The sequence below is a fragment of the Moschus berezovskii genome, chromosome 11 (assembly GCF_049115385.1).
Source record: "Moschus berezovskii isolate FMDL1 chromosome 11, NW_MosBer_1.0, whole genome shotgun sequence".
Classification (NCBI taxonomy): Eukaryota; Metazoa; Chordata; class Mammalia; order Artiodactyla; family Moschidae; genus Moschus; species Moschus berezovskii.
In genome coordinates, this window is record NC_142470.1 from 68979371 (window position 1) to 69005281 (window position 25911).

Consider the following 25911-nt stretch of genomic DNA (forward strand, 5'->3'; position numbering starts at 1 on the left):
ACATGTCAAGCTGTTCAAACTAGATTTTCTATGATGACTGAGATAAAAATAGAATCCACAAACATGCTGGGCACTAGACATGCACTTCACAGTGCATCCTGGAATCTGAAAGCCAGGCTATATGCTGTTACTATTCCCCAAAAAAGTTCAGTAGAGATGTATCAGTACAATGTGAGAGAAAAAAACTACATTTTAGTAAATAGTATCCTTTGTTTCTAAATGTTCAAATGATCTTTTGTGACAGATAGTGTTAACAGATGATTGTTTTACAGTAGTCCTTACCTAACAAACATAGAAAATTGGCAATTCTTGGTTTATTCTCAGGTTTTATACATCTATAAAATCCAAATTCTGAGACCACTGACTTAGAAAATATGTATTCCAAGCCCCTTATCTGAGAGAAAAATTATTTTGCCCACTGAAGTGGGTGGTGTGCTGAAGGGCATACAGCAAAGTGCGACGTTGAAAGTGGCAAAGCCAGTTGTACACCCAAATCTCCTTTTATGAAGTTAGGGTATCACACTCTAACTCCATGAAAAAATGTAATAATTTTTAACTGTTCTGAAATACATTTTAAATAAATACCACATAAACGAAGTTTATAAGACTGCTTCATTGTTTTTAAGTTATAAAGCTAGTGTGCCATATGCCAATTTAAGGATGGCTGGAGCTGCGTGGTGCTGGAGCAACTGTGAGGAGATAGCCCACATCCAAGGGTAGAGTAGCCCCAGCAAGACGGTAGGCACAGGAGCAGTGGCTGCTTGGCGCTGGAGCGACTTTGAGGAGACACCCCACGTCCAAGGGCAAGGAGAAGCCCCAGCAAGACAGTAGGAGGGGCAAAATCACGTTTAGAATCATACCCCACACCCGCCAGAGACAATCAGAGGTCTCAAACATACCTTGTGTACAGCAGGACCCAGAGACCCCACAGAGAGTGAGACAGGACTGTGTGTGAGTGCCTCCCGAGAGGTACGGGTCAGCACTGGACTGCTGCAAGGGCAGGGCAGGGGCTCTGGGTGAAGCAAATCTGGGTATGGCATAAGCCTTCTTGGGGGAGGTCACCATTAACCCCACCACAGAGCCTCCAGAATTTACACAGGACTGGGGAAACAGACTCTGGGAGGGCACAAACAGAACCTTGTGTGCACCAGGACCCAGGAGAAAGGAGCAGTGACCCCATTAAAGACCGACCCAGACTTGCCCATGAGTGTCCAGGAGTCTCCAGTGGCAGTGTGGGTCAGCAGTGGCCTGCTGCAGGGTTGGGGACACTGAGGGTACCAGTGTGTACATGGGACCTTTTGAAGGAGGTCACCATTATTTTATTACCCCCACCATAGTTTGGCCTCAGATCAAATAAGGGAGGGAACACAGCCCTGCCCTTCAACAGAAATTTGGATTAAAGATATACTGTGCACGGCCCCGCCCATCAGAACAAGACCCAGTTTCCCCCTCAGTCAGTCTCTCCCATCAGGAAGCTTCCATAAGGGTCTGATCCTTCTCTCTCAAAGGGCAGACAGACTGCAAACCATAATCACAGAAAACTAACGAATCTAATCACATGGACACAGCCTTGTCTAACTCAATGAAACTACATGCCATGCTGTGTGGGGCCACCCAAGACGGATGGGTCATGGTGGAGAGTTCTGACAAAACGTGGTCCACTGGAGAAGGGAATGGCAAACCACTTCAGTATTCCTGCCTTGAGAACCCCATGAACAGTATGAAAAGGCAAAAAGACAGGACACTAAAAGATGAACTCCCCAGGTCGGTTGTGCCCAATATGCTGCTGGAGATCAATGGAGAAATAACTCCAGAAAGAATGAAGACATGGAACCAAAGCAAAAACACCACCCAGTTGTGGATGTGACTGGTAATGGAAGTAAAGTCCGAATACTGCACAGGCACCAGGAATGTTAGGTTCATGAATCAAGGTAAATTGGAAGTGGTCAAAAAGGAGATGGCAAGAGTGAACATCGACATTTTAGGAATCAGCAAACTAAAATGGGCTGGAATGGGTGAATTTAACTCAGATGACCATTATATCTACTACTGTGGGGAAAAATCCCTCAGAAGAAATGGAGTAGCCAGCATAGTCAACAAAAGAGTGTAAAATGCACAATGGAGTATTACTCAGCAATTAAAAGGAATACATTTGAATCAGTTCTAATGAGTTGGATGAAACTGGAGCCTATTATACAGAGTGAAGTAAGCCAGAAAGAAAAACACCAATACAGTATACTAATGCATATATATGGAATTTAGAAAGATGCAAATGATAACCCTGTATACGAGACAGCAAAAGAGACACAAATGTATAGAACAGTCTTTTGGACTCTGTGAAAGAGGGCAAGGGTGGCATGATTTGGGAGAATGGCAATGAAACATGTGCATTATCATATGTGAAATGAATCGTCAGTCCATGTTCGATGCATGATACAGGATGCTCGGGGATGGTGCACTGGGATGAACCAGAGGGATGGGATGGGGAGGGAGGTGGGAGGAGGGTTCAAGATGGGGAACATATGTACACCCGGGGCAAATTCATGTCAATGTATGGCAAAACCAATACAATATTGTAAGTAATTAGCCTCCAATTAAAATAATTTTTTTTAAAAAAGAGTGTAAAATGCAGTACTTGGATGCAATCTAAAAAAACAGGATGATCTCTGTCCATTACTAAGGCAAATCATTCAATATCACAGTAATCCAAGTCTATGCCCCAACCAGTAATGCTGAAGAAGCTGAAGCTGAAAGGTTCTATGAAGACCTACAAGACCTTCTAGAACTAACACCAAAAATAGATGTCCTTTTCATTATAGGGGGGACTGGAATGCAAAAGTAAGAGGTCAAGAGATATCCAGAGTGACAGGCAAATTTGGCCTAGGAGTACAGAATGAAGTAGGGCAAAGGGTAATAGAGATCTCTTGAAGAAACTTAGAGATGCCAAGGGAACTTTTCATGCAAAGATGGGCTCAATAAAGGACAGAAATGGTAGGGACCTAACAGAACCAGAAGATATAAAGAAGAGGTGGAAAGCATACACAGAAGAACTACACAAAAGAGATTATCATGACCCAGATAAACATGAAGGTGTGATCACTCACCTAGAGCCAGAAATCCTGGAATGTGAAGTCAAGTGGGCCTTAGGAAACATCACTACAAACAAAGCTAGTGGACGTGATGGAATTCCAGTTGAGCTATTTCAAATCCTGAAAGATGATGCTGTGAAAGTGCTGCACTCAATGTCAGCAAATTTGGAAAACACAAAAGTGGCCACAGGACGGGAAAAGGTCAGTTTTCATTCCAATCCCAAAGAAAGGCAACGCTAAAGAATGCTCAAACTACTGCACTATTGCACTCACCTCACACGCTAGTAAAGTCATGCTCAAAATTCTCCAAGCCAGGCTTCAGCAATATGTGAACCGTGAACTTCCAGATGTTCAAGCAGGTTTTAGAAAAGGCAGAGGAACCAGAGATCAAATTGCCAACATTCGCTGGATCATCGAAAAAGCAAGAGAGTTCCAGAAAAACATCTGTTTCTGTTTTACTGATTAAGCCAAAGCCTTTGACTGTGTGGATCACAATAAACTGTGGAAAATTCTGAAAGAGATGGGAATACCAGACCACCTGACCTGCCTCTTGAGAAACCTGTATGCAGGCCAAGAAGCAAGTAAGAACTAGACATGGAACAACAGACTGGTTCCAAATTGGGAAAGGTGTATACTAATGCTATATTTGTCACCGTGCTTACTTAACTTATATGCAGAGTACGTCATGAGAAATGCTGGACTGGAGGAAGCACAAGCTGGAATCAAGATTGCCAGGAGAAATATCAATAACCTCAGATATGCAGATGACACCACCCTTATGGCAGAAAGCAAAGAAGAACTAAAGAGCCTCTTGATGAAAGTGAAAGAGGAGAGTGAAAAAGTTGGCTTAAAGCTCAACATTCAGAAAACTAAGATCACGGTATCTGGTCCCATCACTTCCTGGCAAATAAATGGGGAAACGGTGAAACCACTGACAGACTTTATTTTGAGGGGGCTCCAAAAATCACTGCAGTTGGTAACTGCAACCATGAAATTAAAAGACGCTTGCTCCTTGGAAGAAGAGTTAAGACTGACCTAGACAGCATTTTTAAAAGCAGAGACATTACTTTGCCAACAAAGGTCCATCTAGTCAAAGCTATGATTTTTCCAGTAGTCATGTATGGATGTGAGAGTTGGACTATAAGGAAAGCTGAGCGCCGAAGAATTGATGGTTTTGAACTGTGGTGTTGGAGAAGACTCTTGAGAGTCCTTTGGACAGAAAGGAGATCAAACCAGTCCGTCCTAAAGGAAATTCAGTCCTGAATATTCATTGGAAAGACTGATGCTGAAGCTGAAATCCAATACTTTGGCCACCTGATGCGAAGAACTGACTCATTTGAAAAGACCCTGATGCTGAGAAAGATTGAAGGTGGGAGGAGAAGGGGATGACAGAGGATGAGATGGTTAGATGGCATCACCAACTCAATGGACATGAGTTTGGGTAAACTCTGGGAGTTGGTAATAGACATGGAGTCCTGGCGTGCTGCAGTCCATGGAGTCGCAAAGAATCTCACACCACCGTGCGACTGAACTGAACTGATCTACATATTCCTTTAAAATGTGAAATTCCACCTATACCTACAAATGTAAAAATAACTAGCTATGTTTTGTGAACAGGTATAATAGTAGTAACCTAGCTCTCTTTTTATTTTTATTTTTATTGGAGGCTAATTATTTTACAATATTATATTGGTTGGTTTTGCCATACATTGACATGAATCCGCCCCAGGTGTACATGAGTTCCCCCTCCCGAACCCCCCTCCCACCTCCCTGACCTAGCTCTCTTTTTAAAATAAATACCTACTGTATACATGTCTAGTCAGACTCTAGCAAGAACAATGGTTCCATCACAGACAGATTTATGTGCTAGGCCAATAAAACCCAAAGTGGACAGTTTTGAGATTGCAACAGGAAAAAGTCAAAAGTAGTTTAAGGTGAAAACCATATGTCATATAGTGTAAGAGTAAGAAGGACTAAGTATTGCTCTCTGTTTAAGAGCTAAAGGGACACTATAAAATCAAGCAATTCATGAAAATCACTTACAATGAGGAAGCTATTCATGACAAACCACCTGAATAATCTTTATTTCTAGACCTCTAATTGATCATAATCATAAATGTATTCTCTTCCAAAGTGCCCTTTATATACAATAAACAGCTAAATTCAGCCAGTCCCCCTGCCCTCCCATACAGCTCCATAACCAGGTCAATTCTGGCTGGGTCCTATAATAATGAGGCAGCTGACTTGCCAGTCATGTAAAACTGCTGCCCATCAGCCAAGGGGCACCACCAAATAGGTAGATCTTTTGACATTCCTCAAGGCACCCCCCTCATTCAGCCTTTGTCCAGTAATTTCACTCCCTCTCCTTCTTTCCTGTCAGTTGACTTTTACATCACTTTTTTCCTGTGAGTCACTTGCAATCCATCACCTACAGATATGACTAAGTGACCTGTCTTTCAGGGTTATATTACACTGTTTAGGTGAATAGGTGAACTGGCACTTGCTGTTTAGGAAAATTGAAGAGATGCTGAATTAACAAGCATAGTTAATTTGAATTCTCAAGAGTAGGTCAACAGACCAGGCTGCTTGGAACAGAAATTTGCAACTCAGATATTTTGACCTTTTAAATGACATCAAAAGTGTAATGGAAGTGTACTTTACTTCTGCCGATAGTAGCATAAATCAGAAAAACGGGCTTAATTAGTTTTGTTTGCAGTAAGCAGTTATTAAAACACAGTTCCTTGAGAGCAGTTGGTGTTGCCGTCGGGTCCAACCCGTTGCTCCTGGTCTTTCCTTCTGTCTCTTGTGGTCCAGAAGCTGACACTTCTCCAGACAAAGCCCTCTGGCTGTGAAGACAATCAGATGTGTGAGGACAGGACTAACATCAGCCCATTTTCACAAGACTGTTGATCTGGAGGAATGTGGTCCTGGGGCAGGATGAGTCCATGTGTGAGGAAGAAGAGCAAGAAGGCCATTGCTCTCTCAAGCAAAGAGCAGGAATATTCCTTCTACTAGGGATGCATTTAAAGACTTGTTCCCCCAGCTGTGAACAGTTCACCATCTAACTGAATCGGGGCAACCAATCCCAGCTCCCCTCCTGCATCTCCAGGTCTCCTCTGCAACTGCTCTAGGCCCAAGTCTACTGACATCTGCCCTGTCGCACTCATCACTGCAATTCGCTGGTTTTCTGGAATTTCCAATAGGAATACAGAAAGACTGGTTTCCTATTCCAGTTAGCATCTGTTAACACTATCCCCCTACATCAAGCACCTTCAAAGTCTGGAAGATTAAATATCTTTATAAAAGTGATGCTTTGCCCTGCAGTCAACAGGATTCTAGTTTTCTGCTGTTGCTGCTACTGCTAAGTTGCTTCAGTCGTGTCCGACTCTGTGCAACCCCATAGACAGCAGCCCACCAGGCTCCCCCATCCCAGGGATTCTCCAGGCAAGAACATTGGAGTGGGTTGCCATTTCCTTCTCCTCCAGTTCTCTATTAACTGGCAATTGGCCTTGAACAACTCACTGAACATCTCTGAAAGTCAATTTTCTCAATCAGAAGTGCATGAAATGGAGAGGACTTTACAGCTCCATCAAATTGATGGACATGAGTTTGAGCAAGCTCCGGGAGTTGGTGATGGACAGGGAAGCCTGGTAGTGTGCTGCAGTCCATGTGGTCGCCAAGAGTCAGACATGACTGAGCGACTGAACTGAACTTACAGCTCCAAGTGTTATCAGATAGTGTCCTAATTGTTTAGCAGTGAAATAGACATTCTCAATTAACCAAATAAAATAAATATGTATAAACACATGTATCTATGCTCCCAAATGCAATTTACACTTAACATTTCTAAAACAAGAGGCAATTATGGACACTCAGGAAGCTGCAATTGCACATCAGCCAGATCAGGGTCACCCGTAAAAGTCAAAAGATGACCCCCTCAATAATTGGAAGAAAGATGAGAGGGCCTTTCAGTTTCCTTTACAATCAAGACTAGAAGATGAAATTCTGAGTTTAACATAGCAATGAACATGTTGACTACAGAAACCAACTCAGGAATCAGAAACCATCTTCAAAATTTTGGTCATCAAAAGGTAACCAAAACATTCTATCCCTCAACCACAGCAGCAAGCAAAAAAGGTGATATAATTATCTTGTCTGTGAGATTTTTAAATGTAAGTAATCACTTTCCTTTATGCAGCTGGAAATGGAAGGAGTCATTCAGTATTTTCAGATTCAAACCATTTAATGTATGATGAAAAATGCTTATAAGAACACTCAATACAGTGCGCACATGGGACAGAAAAGCTAATAACTGAAACACAAACTCAGAGCAATCTTCAAACCCAACCTTTCTCCTTCACATATTCTGTCTCATAGAAAAGCCCACGGGAGACCTAAAAAACTAAGGATCTGAAGAAGGAAAAACTAAAAAATATCACTCCCCACACTTTCATAATCGAATGTGTGCCTAATTTCAAACCAGGGCCAAGATGAACTCCCAAGACTTTGTGCACCGTTCCATAATGACTCAAGTATGTAAGCGCTATAATACATTTAACACTTTGGGACATGAAAACTGTAAACAACTCAATGGTGTGAATAACTTAGCCATTGTCTTTTCTTAAGGAGGACAAACCAGTATTGCCTGTATAAGGACAATGAAACAAGCTGCTATTCTTCTACTCTTTTCTCTTCTCTAAACACCTCTTCTGCCACTCTGCTGCTCAAGGATCTCCCCTCTCTGAAAGAGCAGCCACTCTTTCTATTGGAAACTCTCAAATGGCACTCTAAAAGAGAAGGCAATTTATGTTAGGAGCAGCAGTAACTTGAACCTCACTCTTTTGCACATTAGAGACAGAAATTAGAGCTGAGATTTCACACATCTGATTTCTCAAGTGTCCCATGGTCTACTCTTGATGTTGAATCACAAATTTCCTAGAACTCTTGAAGAATCAGCCCATTTCATAAAATGAAACTTTTAATATTTCCCAGGATCGAGTTCAAAATAAGTGTTTTTCTTCAAATGTTCAAAAAGCTTGTCATAAACACTATGCATTAAAGTAGTATTAAGAGCAACCTGGTTGTTCTGTAGTACCCAAGGAGCAAAAATTGCTGAGTTGCTAACAGGTTCTCCTGCTATCAGAAAAAACGAGCGTTCCTATGAAACTGTTTGTAAGCTGAAATGGCGTAAAGTGAAGCAGCAATTACCTCAGATACATCTTGCTAACAGATGCACAAAGCAAATCGAGATAAAGCATAGATGCTCACAGACACAGTGAAAAGCTACGGTGGCCTGATGCTGAGTGTGGTTCCTGGGGAAGGAGCTTGGTGTTGCCACCTCACCACTTGGGGTGTCCACTGCCTCTCCAGAGGCTCACTGCCAAACCAACCCTGAAAGCTATTTTTGCTTTTCACTTTTCCACAAAATTGAATATCCTCTTTAGATTTCTTTAGGTTAGCAAAAACAGGGACTAAGGTAGGTCTTCAGTAGAGCAAATTTTTGAAAGGTAGGGGGACCCCTGTATTATAGAAGCACTTCGATTATCTGAAATACAGCCAAGACTCAGAAAAAAAGCAAAAACTTACTTTTTCAGCCCAAATAACTGATAAATGCATGACACATGGATCATGCACTAAAGCCCATGAACTTTACTCACTGAAGGATACTTCAAGGTCACTTACTCTTGTTTTCAACACAGTTCTTTCTAATCAGTGTGGTTATCCATTTTCCCAAGGTATGACAACCATTAGAGCAGAGCAGAATTTAGAAACAGTGAGGAAATGAGTTAAAATCAGGCCAGGTAAGGGCAGCAAGGAATACTGCTGACACCATGCTGGTACTAGAGTGACTGAAAATCTATTAAAAGTAGATACTGGAAAAAAAATAAAGAAGAGCCATCTAACGTAGGGACTCACAGCTCTATCTATCTTCAGACTTTCTAAATATCAGAAGTGGCTAAAACGAGAAATTTCAGAGTCTAGGGCCATAGACTTCAGCACGTGGGTACATGCTAAGTTGCTTCAGTCATGCCCGACTCTTCGACACTATGGACTGTGGCCACCTCTGGAGACACACAGGCTCCTCAGTCCATGAGACTCTCCAGGCAAGAATCCTAGAGTGGGTTCCCACGCCCTCCTCCAGGAGACTTCAGCACACACTAGCCCAATGGTGCTATACAAGCAAAACTTTTTTTTCCAGTTTTTGCAAGGTTTGGCTTCACATGCTTACTTTTGAGCAGTGGTGCTTAACTAGTATGATCCCCACACTGACGTCTCCAGAATAATCTATCATTACTATGAGTAAATGTAGAGCCTTACAGCAATCACTCTGTCTTATTCATTTGACACTTGTGAAAATGACTTCTCAGATGAAACGGAATAGTCACCATAATTTTGTTGTAAATTAGGATTTTTCTGAATCATTTCAGATGAAAAAGATAAAAACATTACTAACTCAAGGGTATTTTCCTACTGTGTATATCTTCTGAAAAGTTGCAATGGACCCCAAACTACAAATGTTTAATTGATTTCAACTAGGTCTAAAGAACACAACCATGATCAGCTGAAAGTAATTCATCTTCAGCTTCACAACTTATGTGACTGAACCCCAATGCATTTGAAGACGTTTGCTAAACAGAATCAATCAGCTGAATGGTTGGCATTAGTTAAACATAATATTAAAGTTACTGAAATATATATATACACACACATACACACACAGAGAGCATATAGATGATATAGATAAGCTCCTTAGAAGATTAAAATGGTCCCCAAGATTTCAAGAATGTTTATAGCTTTGTGTTATTATTGCCAGTGCAGCTAAAAAACTTACATTCTACTAGAAATTACCTCTGTAAGCCATCTAGGTTTTCCAATAGGAGTTTTTCCCTCAGATATTTTGCAATATCTTAAACTATATTTCCAATATTAAGCATTCTATGTCATTAAATAGAACTAACACCCAAAAAAAGATGTCCTTTTCATTATAGGGGACTGGAATGCAAAAGTAGGGAGTCAAGAAACACCTGGAGTAACAGGCAAATTTGGCCTTGGAGTATAGAATGAAGCAGGGCAAAGGCTAATAGAGTTCTGTCAAGAGAACGCACTGGTCATAGCAAAACACCCACTTCCAACAACACAAGAGAAGACTCTACACATGGACATCATCAGATAGTTGACACCGAAATCAGTCTGATTACATTCTTTGCAGCCAAAGATGGAGAAGCTTTATTCAGTCAGCAAAAACAAGACCAGGAGCTGACTGTGGCTCAGATCATGAACTCCTTATTGCCAAATTCAGACTGAAATTGAAGAAAGTGGGGAAAACCACTAGACCATTCAGGTATGACTTAAATCAAAACCCTTATGACTACATAGTGGAAGTGAGAAATAGATTTAAGGGACTAGATCTGATAGAGTGCCTGATGAACTAACGATGGAGGTTCATGACACTGTACAGGAGACAGGAATCAAGACCATCCCCAAGAAAAAGAAAAACAAAAAAGCAAAATGGCTCTCTGAGGAGGCCTTACAAATAGCTATGAAAAGACAGGAAGTGAAAAGCAAAGGAGAAAAGGAAAGATATACCCATGTGAATGCAGAGTTCCAAAGAACAGCAAGGAGAGATATGCCTTTCTCAGTGATCAATGCAAAGAAATAGAGGAAAACAACAGAATGGGAAAGACTAGAGGTCTCTTCAAGAAAATGAGAGATACCAAGGGAACATTTCATGCAAAGATGGGCTCAATAAAGGACAGAAATGGTAGTGACCTAACAGAAGTAGAAGATATTAAGAAGAGGTGGCAAGAATACACAGAAGAACTATACAAAAAAGATCTTCACGACCCAGATAATCACGATGGTGTGATCACTCACTTAGAGCCAAATATCCTGGAATGTGAAGTCAAGTTGGCCTTAAGAAGCATCACTACAAAGCTAGTGGAGGTGATGGAATTCCAGTTGCGCTATTTCAAATCCTAAAAGACGACACTGTGAAAGTGTTTCACTTAATATAGCAGCAAATTTGGAAAATGCAGCAGTGGCCACAGGACTGGAAAGATCAGTTTTCATTCCAATCCCAAAGAAAGGCAATGCCAAAGAATGCTCAAACTACCATACAATTGCACTCATCTCACACGCTAGTAAAGTCATGCTCAAAATTCTCCAAGTCAGGCTTCAGCAATACGTGAACTGTGAACTTCCAAATGTTCAAGCTGGTTTTAGAAAAGGCAGAGGAACCAGAGATCAAATTGCCAACATCCAATGGATCACTAAAAAAGCAAGAGAGTTGCAGAAAAACATCTATTTCTGCTTTACTGACTATGCCAAAGCCTTTGATTGTGTGGATCACAATAAACTGTGGAAAATTCTGAAAGAGATGGGCATACCAGACCACCTGACCTGCCTCTTGAGAAACCTGTATGCAGGTCAGGAAGCAACAATTAGAATTGGACATGGAACAACAGACTGGTTCCAAATAGGAAAAAGAGTATGTCAAGGCTATATATTGTCACCCTGCTTATTTAACTTCTATGCAGAGTACATCATGAGAAACGCTGGGCTGGAAGAAGCACAAGCTGGAATCAAGATTGCCGGGAGAAATATCAATAACCTCAGATATGCAGATAACACCACCCTTATGGCAGAAAGCAAAGAAGAACTAAAGAGCCTCTTGATGAAAGTGAAAGAGGAGAGTGAAAAAGTTGGCTTAAAGCTCAACATTCAGAAAACAAGATCACTGCATCCAGTACCATCACTTCATGGCAGATAGATGGGAAACGGTGGAAACAGTGGCTGACTTTATTTTTCTGGGCTAAAAAATCACTGCAGATGGTGACTGAAGCCATGAAATTAAAAGACGCTTGCTCCTGGGAAGGAAAGTTATGACCAACCTAGACAGCATATTAAAAAGCAGAGACATTGCTTTGCCAGCAAAAGTCTGTCTAGTCAAGGCTATGGTTTTTCCAGTAGTCATGTATGGATGTGAGATTTGGACTGTGAAGAAAGCTGAGTGCCAAAGAATTGACGCTTTTGAACTGTGGTGTTGGAAAAGACTCTTGGAGTCCCTTGGACTACAAGGAGATCCAACAAGTCCATCCTAAAGGAGATCAGTCCTGGGTGTTCATTGAAAGGACTGATGTTGAAGCTGAAACTCCAATACTTTGGCCACCTGATGCAAAGAGCTGACTCATTGGAAAAGACCCTGATGCTGGGAAAGATTGAGGGCAGGAGGACACGGGGACGACAGAGAATGAGATGGTTGGATGGCATCGCTGATTCGATGGACATGGGTTTGGGAGGCCTCCAGGAGTTGGTGATGGACAGGAAGGCCTGGCGTGCTGCGGTTCATGGGGTCACAAAGAGTCGGACACAATTGAGCGACTGAACTGACTGATGTCATTAAATCAAATTTATTCTTATGATAAATGCAACATGCTTTGAATAAACAGGTAGAATATAATCGGTAATACTTTTCAAAACATCTTTAAATTGATGTCCTATCAAAGTGTATACAAGGCTACCAAATTACCATACTGAACCCTGAATATCAAAAACTATTATCCTATTATTGAGGTCTTTAACCATCTCTGTGTAAGATCACACAATAGAAAATATACTCAGAGTACCTCAGTTAAAAATCAGTTCTGTAGTATTTCTGTAACTGTAACTGCTGATATTTTTCTCCCAATAGACAGTCAATTTCTATTGTCCAATGCATTCATAAGTGATGGTCTGACTGTTTCTAAGCAAAAATAAAAGATGGATGAGAGCAATCACTCATACTGTAATGTACCACTATTGAACTCACAGTCAACCTTGCTTCAGAGAAACCCTGCTAGGCTCTTCTACACACAGGTCATCTCATTCCTAACAGACAAGGCCATTTCTGTGTTATCAGCATCTTTCATCTACTCACTAGTAACCTCAGCAGAGAATTAGAAGCAATCTTAAAACTCAAGGTAAAACCTATAAACTGAGAAATCTGAAATGCAGGGTTCTCTTGTGGGAAAAAGCCATTAGGGTGGCAGATGCCATGTGATCTACATGCACCATAAGCATCCACTGGAAATAAGTTAGAAACCCCCATTCTTCTTTATCTTGATCTGAAGGCTTTAAAAAGTAGCCTTAAATGATTCATATGACAGAGTTTCCCCAAATTAACCTTATAATCCCACCCACCAAAAACTCAAATTTTCAACCCACACCCCCAAAGATAGTCTTGAGCTGGGGTTATGAGGGGTGCAGGTTTCCAGTACCTGCTGTGATCAGTCCTCTCAGTTCTGGAGTTCAGCAAAGGAAAGAACTTCCTTCTTCCCAGGCTGCCTAGCTGTTTAAGAGCTTCACTCACACCAACCTATCTTATCCAACAACCACGCACCTTGGCTAGGGGCTTCCACTTGGTCTGCTTATTAGAATCATCTGAAGGGTTCTTTTTTACAGTGTGCCCACAGGACAGTGCCAGAACAAATCAATGTTCATCAGAATGTGGGGTCCATGCACCAGTGTTTTTTACAAAGTCGGCCCAGTGATTTTAACCTGCAGCCAAACTGAAAAACACTGCTCAAAAGCAATGATTTGAACCAGGGGCAATTTTTCCGTCTCACTACCCCAGGAACCTTCGACAGCCATCTGGAGATATAACTGTCACAACTGGGGATGGCTTACCGGTAGACCCATAAGTCGGGAATGCTGCTACACCCCCCAAATCACACAAGACGACTCCCTCAACTTTCACCTGCTCTGTGTTCAAGCAAAAATATTTAAATGCTCATCTGAAACAACCATCACTCCAACCCCACACTGAAGGACTCTGTAAATGACTCAGCAAATTTGCAATTTGGGATTTACCTCACTCCCGATTCCTATCTGTTTACAAGCCAGTAATTCAATCAAAGTATGTGGGGATTTAAAATTTTGAAAAGTCATGTCTTACCATCCATATAAAAAATTAATTTGTAACAGCAGGATAAACACAAGCTACCAGTGCCCAAGTTTCTAGGCTGATGAACCATAAACATCTCATCGTGCCTCTTCATTTTCCAATTAATTATTGAAATAAAAATGCAATGCAAATGGACTACAAATACACTTTGGTGAGGATATCAACTGTCAGAAGATTTGTCACTTTTGAAAGAGAAAACTTGAAGTAAACAAGAAGCTATGGTTTCATCTAAGGAATACATCTATGTTACATCAAATTTTTAACTAAATTAAAAAAAAATTTTTTTAATAATTTTCCTGTGAAATTTGTCTGAACTCAGGCAATAAGATTCCATGATGTAATGTCCTCTCATTTCTAGAGACAGACCTCACTTAGCACAAATTGCTTAAAAATTGCACCTAAAATCCCTTCTGGTAAGTTAAATCGTACGTTAATTAGAGAAGTTCTTTATTTAAATAAAGAAGAATTGTTTTGTAAGTGAACCACCTGCCCTTAAGTAATCTGTATTTTGGTTCAACTTACAAAATTTCCTCAAAATAGTGTGCACATTTACTTTCCATGCTAGTTAAAAAATAATCAAGAAATGGAAAAAGTCATCAACTTTACCTTCCCATTAACCCATTACCCCCGAAGTCAAGTTTCATGACTGATGATACATACATCCTGTGATAGCAACACAACCAAAATATCTTTTTAAAAGATTTTCATCTCTTGTGAGAACTACACAGCTGAGGCTACCCTGCAATCAGGCCGCTCCTCCACCTCCTCGAGAAAGAGCAAGAGCAAGGGAGGGCGCCATCAGCAAAGTAAAAGCCCCCTCCAGCCAGGCAGTGGCCTCAATACAACAGTGAATTGGCTTCTCCTGGCTTCCACCTCCCAGCACACACAACTGAGAAGGCAACAGCATCCGCCCTTTCCTGCTCTTTCCAGTTCCAAATCTGTGCTTAAAATATTGGATGTATTAGAAGCCAAGCTTCAGGAGTCAATTTTCAGCACTATGAGATTAGGATGAAATGAAATCCAACAGGTAAATCCCCAAGTATGATATTGAAAATTTACCCCTTTGTGTCACTGTTAAAATTGGTGGCCTCGACCACTGCTCAGAGCTGACTGCACACAGACTCTGGGGCAGCTTTCAAATAAAGTGAAAAACCTCAGGTACTGAAATTTTTTGGATGCAAAAACTCCACTTCATAAACCAGTCGTTTTACTTCTAACTTGGCCACATGTAACATAAAAGAACTGTGAGGATTTTTTTTTTAAACAGAAAACTATTTTCTCTTGAGTTCAAAGTGGTTTCAGAACCAAGATGCAGAACCTCTTCCAAAAGGTCTGGAGTCAGGTTTAGGGCTGCTTCAGCAAATGTAGTGGCTGTTATGCTTTGGAAAGCAAACGAATGTCCAAACACATCACACTTAAACAACCAGAAAGACAACTCACAATGTAAAAAAAGAGCATGCTTCTCAGAATACATCTGAGGTACTTTGGTGAGAGGATTGGGTGGGTTTTGACTGAACTGGGAAGGAAATCATTTGATGCACTCCAGATGGAAAGAAAAGTCACAGATTCCGGTTAAAGTCCCCAACACAATGCAGAACATCCTCAAGGTAAAGTAAGGTATGTTTACAGGCCCGTGGCAACCCAGTTTCAAGCCATTTAAGGACACCCTAGTTCTTTTTTAATGTTATTGTTTTTCCTAATAAACACTTCTTTCTTCCTGCACATAAACGTTAACTGGATTCAAAAAGCTTTGGTCACCTGTTTCCACAGACCCCTGTAGGAAACTATACACAACTAGGAAAATGTTCAAGATACAGAAATTTTAGATTGGTTCTATCTTTACCTTCAATGACCAAAATCTCACCCTAACTACTCAGGGTCCCACAAAATTATTGTTCCTCTCCTTCCCCTGCCCCCTCCTCCCCAATATTCTCCAGGCTACCTGATAAATGCATAAAACTAGGACAAATGGAGGAGGAGTAACACACATCAGAATTTGGGGGCAAATGTATGCTGCCCTTCCCCACCCACCTCCAGGCCAGCGCCTGCTGGCACCTGCACTTTCTTAGGTGGCTGGCCAGCCCTTCATCATCTTAACTGTCTACAGAGTTGCCCCAGTTCCGCAGCACGTACTGACCCACCGTTCATGCCACTGTAGACATTCCGGTGATGGGCGGACACATCCTCTTGCGCCTGCCTTCGGAGGGTACCCTCCCTGCTGCTGCTGCCGCTGCCGCCGCCGCCTCCACCCACGTGTTTGTGATCAGGGCTCCCCCCGAAATGCTGTTTGAGGTGCTCGGGGCTGGTGCCCCTGACCCTGGGGAGGTGCTCCAGGCTCCCACCGAGGGCGTGTTTCTGCAGATGCTCGGGGCTCCCTCCGCTGTGCCTGGTGTGCTCGGGGCTGCCCCCGGGCCTGTGCTTCTGGAAGTGCTCGGGGCTCCCGCTCAGCACGTGTTTGGGCAGCGTTTCCGGGCTGTTCCCTGCATGTGGGTGCCTCTGCTGTTCTGGACTGCCCTTGCACAAGGGTTTGTGGTGCTCGGGGCTGGGGCCTTTGAGAGGTTTGGGGTGATCTGGAGTCCCAGAGGCCCTAGCTTTCTGCAGATGCTCGGGGCTGGCACTCCCGTGCTTGGAGTGCTCCGGGCTGCCCTCCGCCTTGGCTTTCTGCAGGTGCTCTGGGCTGCCGCCGCTCGCGTGGTGCTTGTGGTCGGGGCTGTCGGTGCTACCCGTGCTCGAAGTGCTGCTGCCGTCGCCCACGTCCCGCACGTAGGGTGCCGTGGTGGCGGTGAGCTGGCACAGGCTGGCCTGGCTGTCGATGGAGCAGCGGCTTCCTGCGCAGCCCGTGCCCTTCTCCTCGTCCAGCAGCACACACAGCTCCTTGAGCTCCATGTTCTCCTTCACCACCTCCTCCTGCTTCACCTCCAGCTCCTTCAGCTTCTGCAGGTATAAGGCCACTTCCTTGTGCATCACCCCCGCCGTATACCGGCCCAGTCTCTGCCACTCCCGGGACACCCTCTTGCCCTTCTGCCGGTCATCATCCAGGAAGCAGCAGAGGTCCCTCAGTTCCTGGTTGTCCTCCTGGAGTTTCTGGTTAATATCCTGAAAAGAGACACACAGCCATTCAAGGGAGGAATGATCATGTATGGGCCGGGGCACCAGGCTCAGACTTCCTGGGAGCTGGGAGTCTGGAATGGGTGAATTCTCTGTGATGTTAGGGGAGGAAGTGGGAAGGTGAGAGCCAGCTAAAGATGCCTAGCTATCCATAAAAATAAAAATAATGGGTATTGATTATGCTCCCAGCCCCATGTTTTACTTGCATTATCTCATCTACTTCTCACCAAACCCTCAGGGGATAATGGTTATCATGGGTCTTTTACATAATGGGAAACTGGACCTCGAAAAGCTTCACCTGTCCAAGGTCATCCAGTCAGTCTTGAGGGAGCAGCCAGTTCATTAACAGGCAATCATTAAAAAAGAAAAAAAAAAAAAAAGACAAGGGTCCCTGTCTCACCTTCAAGGAAGAGAGATAGCTACTTGTGACCTGGGAAAGACTTGAAAGCTCTGAAGCAACAGACTTTTCATCACTGCAAACACGAAACACAGCCTTGGTGTTCAGCCCATGACATGGGATGCACAGCCCCGACCCCTCTCTAGGGAGCAGCATAATTGCTCTCTGGGCTTCAGACCTGCACATCCAGCCCCTTAATGCCACCCCCGACCCCCACAGGTCTCCCAGGCATCTCACGGAAACTCTTGTGTTATATTCAGACTCCCTTCCCCAAATCACACCTCTCAGCACATGCCACCTCCACCCATCCTGTTTCTCTTCATAACAATCCGCAGTTGTGCCTGGCACCTCCTTCTCCCTCACCTCCCATTTGCAAGCCAAACACATCTCCTGAACTCTACCTCTGAAATTTACCTTGTCACTCCCATGCTTCAAACCCTTAAAAGGGTCTCACTGCCCTTAGGATAAAGTGCAAAATCCTGCAAGTCTCAAAAGGCTCCCAGTCCTCTTAACTGGCCTACTTCTCCAGCATGAATGGTGATTCCTTCATGAATATTTAGAAATTCTATCATGTGCAAGGTATTAGTCCAGGTGCTAGGGAGAGATCAGTGGACACAGCAAGGACATTGACTGTGAACCTTGACCTTGAAGGACCTTGACCTTCCTATGGCTTTCATTTTGGTGGGAAAGACTAGCAAAAAGTATAGAACGTAATGTCATATAGTAAAAAGTGCTGGGAAAAAGACTAAAGCGGGTGAAAAATTACTATCTATAAAGAGAAGGCACCTCTGCAGAGAAGGAAAACACTGGAGCAAAGACCTGGGTGAAATCAAGGAGCAAACATTTGTTGAAAGAGAGAAAGGCCAGTGTAAAAGCCCTGAGACAAGTGTGGCTCAAGCTGCAGCAAGGCCAGTGGCCCTAAAGCAGAACGAGCAAGAGGGGCAGGGTGAGGAAGGAGGTCTGGGAGGCGAGGTCCAAGTGGGTGGGTGCCAGGGCTAGGTAATGTGGGCCACAGCAGCCACGGGAAAATTCTGGGCTGTTGATGAGCTGAGGCTAGAGGACTGACATGATGTGATTCACTCTATAAAGAATCACCAGTGTTCTGTGCAGAAAAAAGTTTGCTGGGGGATGGAAGGAGGGAGTGACTTGAAGTGAGGGAGACAGGATAAGGTGAAAGCTGGAAGACCAGCTAGGAGGCTACAAGGTAAGTCCAGGTAGAGGGAGATGATGGCAGCTGCTACCCATGGCGGCAGTGGACAAAGTGAGACCATTCCTCCCCATCAGGCACTGAGCGCCACCCATGCTGTGGTCTCAGGCCCGAGGGACGAGCCCTTCCCCCTTTCACTCAGATGCTTCCCCCAGCCTCTACACAGCCTTCATGACACGTCCCCATAGAAGCTGTCCCGGACCGCTAATCTAAAGGAAGTCCTCTTCTAAGCTGGACCCGTTCAACGTCCCCTCTGTTGGGCTTTTTACAGTTTCTAATCACACATGGCTGAGTGTGACTATTGGTCAAGTCCCCTTCTTCACAGGACCAGAGTCATGAGAATGGAGACCCATCTATTCCTTTCACCTCTGTGTATGCCACACACAGCACCCCCACTGCGGATACCTGAAATCAAGGAATTCAGAATTGTGAAATCCCCATTTAGTCTCCCTTCACACAGAGTAAAAGGGGTAGCTGTTTCTTGCAGAACCATCCTTTGGAGATTCTAAGCTACCTAAGATTTCCTTTGCTTTACAAAGCCCAAAAACCTCTGGTCTTGTGACTGTCAGACGACCCAGAACTAGAGGCACTCGGAGAGGGGACCTGATTCTCTCAAACTCAGACTGATTCCAACACTTTCCTTGATACTGACTAGAAAGTAAACCATAAAACATCTGCCAACCATTCCTGGCACCTCCTGGCAGTCATGAGACCTAAGGCAGGAGTGATTCTCAAGGCCTGAGGAGAAACAGGATCAGTGCAACTTAGTTTTCAACTTGATTCTAACTCCCAGCATTAGCAACAGCTCTGTTTCCTTGTGTCTAATGCCCATCCAGTTCTTCTGCTTCTCAGTGCCCCTCTGACCTCGGGCCTGCTGTCTCCAAAAGCAACTCCAGGCCTCCCAGCCCTGATCTGCCCCAGCCTCTAACTTCCCTCAGTTATTCCAATTCAAGCTCTCCCTGGCCAGACTGATCTTCAAACACTCTCCCTGCAGGTGACATCTCTCCTGCCTCCACCACCTCCCCTTGGCCAGGGAAAATGAAGAAACCCTTGGACCAGGCCTGAAAGGCTTTCTCCTATCTTTCTACCTTTAGCCCCCTCTAATTATGAACCAGCTAACTAGGAACCCTGATTAGGTCTAACTTTCCAACTAGAAAAAACTACCCTGTCCTGTCTGTGAATTCACCTAAGAGGAGAGCTTGCACTCCACCAGCCCTAGAAGAGCACCAGGTATGCAGGAACACCAGGTCTGAAAGAATGAATGAGTAATACTCCATTGTGTATATGTACCAAAGCTTTCTTATCCATCTGTCTGCTGACGGACATCGAGGTTGCTTCCACGTCCTGGCTATTATAAACAGTGCTGTGATAAACATTGGAGTACATGTGTCTCTTTCAATTCTGGTTTCCTCGGTGTGTATGCCCAGGAGTGGGGTTGCTGGATCATATGGCAGTTCTATTTCCAGTTTTTTGAGGAAATCTCCACACTGTTCTCCATAGTGGCTGTACTAGTTTGCATTCCCACCAACAGTGTAAGAGGGTTCCCTTTTCTCCACACCCTCTTCAGCATTTATTGCATGTAGACTTTAGGATAGCAGCCATTCTGACTAGCATGAAATGGTACCTCATTGTGGTTTTGATTTGCATTTCTCTGATTATGAGTGATGTTGAGCATCTTTTCATGTGTTTGTTAGCTATCTGTATGTCTTCTTTGGAGAAAGTTCTAATGAGGTGGATGAAACTGGAGCCTATTATAGAGAGTGAAGTAAGCCAGAAAGAAAATCAATACAGTATACTAACACATATATATGGAATTTAGAAAGATGATAACGATAACCCTGTATACGAGACAGCAAAAGAGACACAGATGTATAGAACAGTCTTTTGGACTCTGTGGGAGAGGGCGAGGGTGGGATGATTTGGGAGAATGGCATTGAAACATATATATTATCATATGTGAAATGAATTGCCAGTCCAGGTTCGATGCATGAGACAGGATGCTCAGGGCTGGTGCACTGGGATGACCCAGGGGGATGATATGGGGAGGAAGGTGGGAGGGGGTTCAAGATGGGGAACACATGTACACCCGGGGCGGATTCATGTCACTGTATGGCAAAACCAATACAATATTGTAAAGTAATTAGCCTCCAATAAAAATAAGTAAAAAATAATGACAACACCAAAAAAAAAAAAAAAATCCAACATGAAATACCAATAGTACCAAGCTTGAGAAACTCTAAAAATTATAATCAATAAATAATTTATAAAAATGAAAAAAAAAAGAATGAATGAATGAATTTCTACTCACTGCTCATCCCTGTAAGAAACACTCCCTGGAGCACTTATTGGGCATCTTTTTTTTTTCTTTTCTAATGTAGATAGCTCCTGGAGGGCAAGAATCCATTTCAATGTCTTTCTTTGCATATTTGATTCATCTGACTTGGTGCACTGCACACAGTGAATGCTTAATAGGTGTTGATGGAGCAACCAACCCTTTAAAGCCCTAGGCAAGTGATCCAAACAAGACACAGCTCCAGCTACTGACAAAAGGCTTCTTATTGTTTTCTGCTGGCTCCTGCTGTGTTGGAGCCTATAGTAATAAGAGAATAAATTATCCCTTGACACGGGTGCTTTATGGAAAATCAAAAGCTGTGGATATTCTGAGAAAATAAAGCTAAACAAAATCAATCTTTCTCAGCTTCAAAAATTCTTCCACATTTAGCTTAATTCTGGTATTTCACAGAAAGTTCAAGTCACGTTGTTCTTCATCTGAATCTCCATGTGAAGATATTACTTTTTAACTATCCTACAACTATTCCTGTTTTCTCCAGAACTGGGAAGTAAATAGGACTTGTGCCACCATGGGTTGCTTTCCAAATGGAGTGAAATATATACATGTGACCACTGAACAAGCTGGAGGCTAGGGGTGCTGACATCTGGCCAAGCTGAAAAGCCATGCAACTTATAGTCGGCCCTATACACACCAGATCCGCAATCACGGATTCAACCAATGGCAGATCATAGCCCTGCAGTATTTACTAGTAAAAATATCCCTGTAAAAGTGGACCTGAGCCATTCAAACCTGTGTTGCTCAAGTGTCAGAATTCTAGTTGAGGTTGAAGGGATAGGTATTGCCTCGTTCAGTTTTATCAGTATCCCCTTTTTTTTCATTTATTTCATTTATTCACTATTCCTGTTTTTCATTGCACGCGTGCTAAGTCGCTTCAGTCATGTCCGACTCTTTGCGACCCCATGGACTGTAGCCCACCAGGCTCCTCTGTCCATGGTATTTTCCAGGCAAGAACACTGGAGTGGGTTGCCAAGGTATCTTCCCAACTCAGCAACTGAACATTTTCTACATTGGCAGGTAGATTCTTTACCACTGCACCATCAGGGAAACCCCTCAAGTACTACAACTGAGGTTAAAGAATTATTTTGTTATTTTTCCATCATTGCAGGATGGGGAATTAGTGTGGTAAGAGCAAGGAGGAAAATTAATGTGCTGCAGATAAATCCATAGAGATTCAGTTGCCCCCAACCTCCCCTGAAAAAATTCTAGGCCAGAGCCACGTGAGTGCTGGTGCATGTTCAGAGAGCAGGAAGGTGGTTCTCAGGAATTCATCCCTTTCAACATCAGCACCCTAACCAGAATCTCCTTTCTCGAACCCCTTTTAGGAATACACATCCCAACCAGAGAATGTCAACCAGCCAAAAGAAAAAGCATCAGCTTACTTGGATCATTTCATATCTGTGTGACCTTAAGAAAGCTATTGAACCTCATTGGGTTGCTTCATCTGTGTATCATTTAATCGTCATCAAACTTCATGCAGAAATAATATACCCATTTAGCAGATGAAGAAAAGGAAAGCTCCAAAAGGTGAGTTATTTGCCCATGCTACCCAAATCATCAGGGCCCCAAACCTTTCACTTCCCACTGCTCCGACCTGCACTACCAAGACAGTGCTTGGACTTAGTCATAGGCCCCTCAAAGGACGAGAACGATGCTTCCATCTCCCCGTATCCACAGCCACAGTACCACCTAGTAGCCTTCAAAATATTGACATGCAATTTCAAAGGCAGCTCACAGAGACATTAAAAAAAAGAGAGAGAAAGCAAAGTGTTATGGCCTTAATTACTCCAAACTTATAGTCTTCAACTGAGAGTCCCAAACCAAGAGGGTAAAAAATAAATTCCCTTCCTTCCAATTAAATGAAAATAAATGTACTATTACTTATTCAGTCAATGACATTTATGGATCATGATGGTGTCTACGGAAGCTCTGAGCCGAGATGAGGAAGGGAAGGAAGATGGCCAGCCCCTTGACAGGGCTTTACCACAGCCCTGCGGGGAGGGGGAAGGCCTGGAGGGGGGTGCGGGATGATAGGGATGAACAGAGGCTGTGTCAGATAGTAGTAACCTGCCCCCGTCATTTCTGAACTTGGTGGACTGGTCACGAATTCCAGCCACAAGGAAGACTACTTGAGGTGTAATAGCTGCTCTTAACTGGCTGTACAGGTATTCCTCTAAAGGAGGTTACTGGAATCATGATCAGGTCCCCCATTCCCCACACCACTTACACACAGACTTACACACACAGTCCACACAAACGAAAAGAACTTTCAAGTATTTCTAAGCACTTAAGTCAATGCTCCATAATATCAAAATCTCTAGGAAATTAATTACAAACTCTTCCAAGTCATATTATAGTTCAAGCCATAGAAGATGATGAAACTGGAGGATCATGAACTATACTTGGGTCAAGCTTTGCCTAGGAAACTGGGACTGATCCGGAAGATGCGTGGCTATACATACACTTATGCATCGTCACCTGATGGCAATAACCACCATTTTTGTAGACAAGTCCAGAATTAAAAAACCTTTGCCTACATTATCATGATTTATTGTCACACCTCCACGGCGATGATTACTATGATTTGCATTTTATTAATGAGTAAAATGAAGCTCTGAGAAATTAATTACCCAAGCTCACCCTCCTGGCCAAATGAGGATTCTACTGTAGATGCAAACCCACCTCTGAGATGATCTCCCCACTACTTTGGACTGCCTCTAATCCCCCAAGAGTCTAGTACTTAATAAATAGTCTATTAGTAATGAATTAAACCAAAAGAGAGATTAAGCCTTGGGGCTTTTCTAACTGATATTCTCCCAACTGCACCCACTCTAGGGACCGTATGACAGTCAGCTGGAGCCTCAGGGCAGGGCCATCTCCACCTGGAGTGGGCCCAGCACCCAGGTGAGCATCTTGCCTTCTGCCCCTCCCACTCCCCTTTGCCCCAGAATCCTACAGCTGGACCGACCGCTGAGGAAATTCAGCAAGCCTCTAGGGCCTGAGAAGTGGGGTGGGAGTGGAAAGGGGACAGGAACAGCATGTGCCTGCGGGTGTTTGCTCCCCAGGTTCCTTCAGTGATTTCGTTTGTGTCTGGCTTCCTATAAACAAAAGAAGAACAATGAGAGGAAGGAATACCAGGAGGCACCAGCGCAAGCAGTGAGGAAAGGAAGTTTGTGGTACACAGGGGCAGGGCGGTTCCCCACCACTCATCTGCAGCAGCCACTGGGGCGGGCACACTGCAGGCACACTCAGAGACTTCCAGGAGAAAGAAACTTAGTGGGGGTTTGGGGCTTTACTGTTTTGCTTTTCTTTTGTTCTTTTCTTTCCCCTAATAGCAAAGAAAGGAAAAGCATCATTGGCTGATACTTTTCAAAACCCTGTGCTTCCCGCACTGAGTCCCTCTGCCCTTCACCCCAAGCTAGATGAACTTATAATCAAATCGGGGGCAAATGGTATGGTCGGGCAACCCCAGATGATGCCAGTCTAACTCGAGGAGAAGGAAAGCATTGGAACAGGTAGAAAAACCGAACGGGAAGGCAGAGGTAAGCTTCTCTGCAAGATGAGACAGAGCCCAGCTCCAGGGATGGCGCCGGGCTTCACCCTGGGCGCCCCGTCAGCCCCCCTCCCTAGCACTGTCCCTTTCTTCACCTTGTGCCCCATGGAGAAGTCGTGGCGCCAGAGCAACGGTGTCTTATCCCTGATCCCCAAGGGCGAAGACGCTCTGGACTCAACCCTTCGCTCGTTTTCGTTTTTTTTCCTGCCTGGCTGTAACCCGGCTCCCCAAAGCACCGATTTTCTAGGCTTCCTGGGAAATTGAAGATTCCGCGTGCCCATCGATGACCTCCCAGCCTTTCGACATCCTTGGAGGACGCTCCTGGGGCCACGAAGGACCACCGAGCTCGACGCTAGCGCGCCCCATATGGGGAAGAGGAGGGAACCGAGTATCTCCGAAGTTTGGAAAAGTTTCCAAAGGGCTGGGGAAGGGGAGCGGGGGGTGCAGACAGGGAGAAAGGGGAGCACTACCTGTTGACCGAAGGAGGGAAAGTCGCCTGGCCCCACCTCCCCGGGGCGCCCAGCTCCCCGCCTGCCGAGCGCAGCGCTCACCTTGAGGCCGCGTATCTCTCCGAGGTGCAGCTGCAGGCGGCGGTTGACCTCCCGGATGAGGTTGCTGTGGTCCAGCATCGCGCTCACCTTCTCGGCCTCCGCGCGCCGCAGGCAGCGGATCAGCTCCTCCTTGCTCCACTGCAGCAGCTCCTCGTCCGACACTTTGGACAGGTCCTCCACGGCGGCGGCCGCAGACGGGCCGGCAGCGGCTGGAGGACAACTTTCCGCCGCCGAGGCGCCTCCAGCCGCTTTCGACATGGTATCCGCGCGGCGGCAGGTGCGAGTGGGTGGAAAAGGCAAAGCGACTCCCGAAGACGCGGGCGCTGCGGGGCCGCCGCCGCCCACACCCCTGTGCGCTCCAGCGAGTCAGCTGCACCGCCCAGGGGCCGCTGGGTTGGGGCGGCAGGGGTCGCGCTGCACGGCCATCCTACCTCGCCATCTCCGCGCGCGCGCCCGCGCACCCCCAGGGCCGGGCAGCCTCCCGCGCGCTGCGGCCAAGGCACATCCCGACTCCGCGCAGGTCCATGGTGAGGGGCGCCGGGAAGCGGGCGCCGCTGGGGGAGACACTGGGGAGCCGCACCCCGGTTCCCCTGCCCTCTCTGCCGCCCTGATTCGAGCCTGTCGCCCCCTACACTCTCGCACGCACACAACGCAAACACGCTCACTTTCTTCCCCCTTGGGCAGCTGCAGCCCCCACCTCTCTCCCAGCCTCGC

General features: G+C 44.6%; 1 protein-coding gene across 9 annotated transcripts in view; it reads right to left on the reverse strand.

Annotated features, from left to right (window-relative positions):
- The window catches only part of CCDC85A (coiled-coil domain containing 85A), a 217942-nt gene extending 192347 nt beyond the window's left edge, over positions 1-25595 (reverse strand). For 7 of the 9 annotated variants that reach the window (XM_055400832.2, XM_055400828.2, XM_088841435.1 and 4 more), the window contains exons 1-2: positions 25198-25595; positions 16173-17127 (exon numbers count right to left, since the gene is read on the reverse strand). In XM_055400832.2, coding sequence (XP_055256807.1) covers positions 16173-17127; positions 25198-25455 — 1213 coding nt within the window. In that variant the 5' untranslated portion in view covers positions 25456-25595. Of the gene's footprint in view, positions 1-4868; positions 5936-16168; positions 17128-25197 lie in introns of those variants that run through there. The other 2 variants (XM_055400827.2, XR_008682530.2) reach the window with 2 other exon arrangements.
- Between the last annotated feature and the right edge of the window lie 316 nt (positions 25596-25911).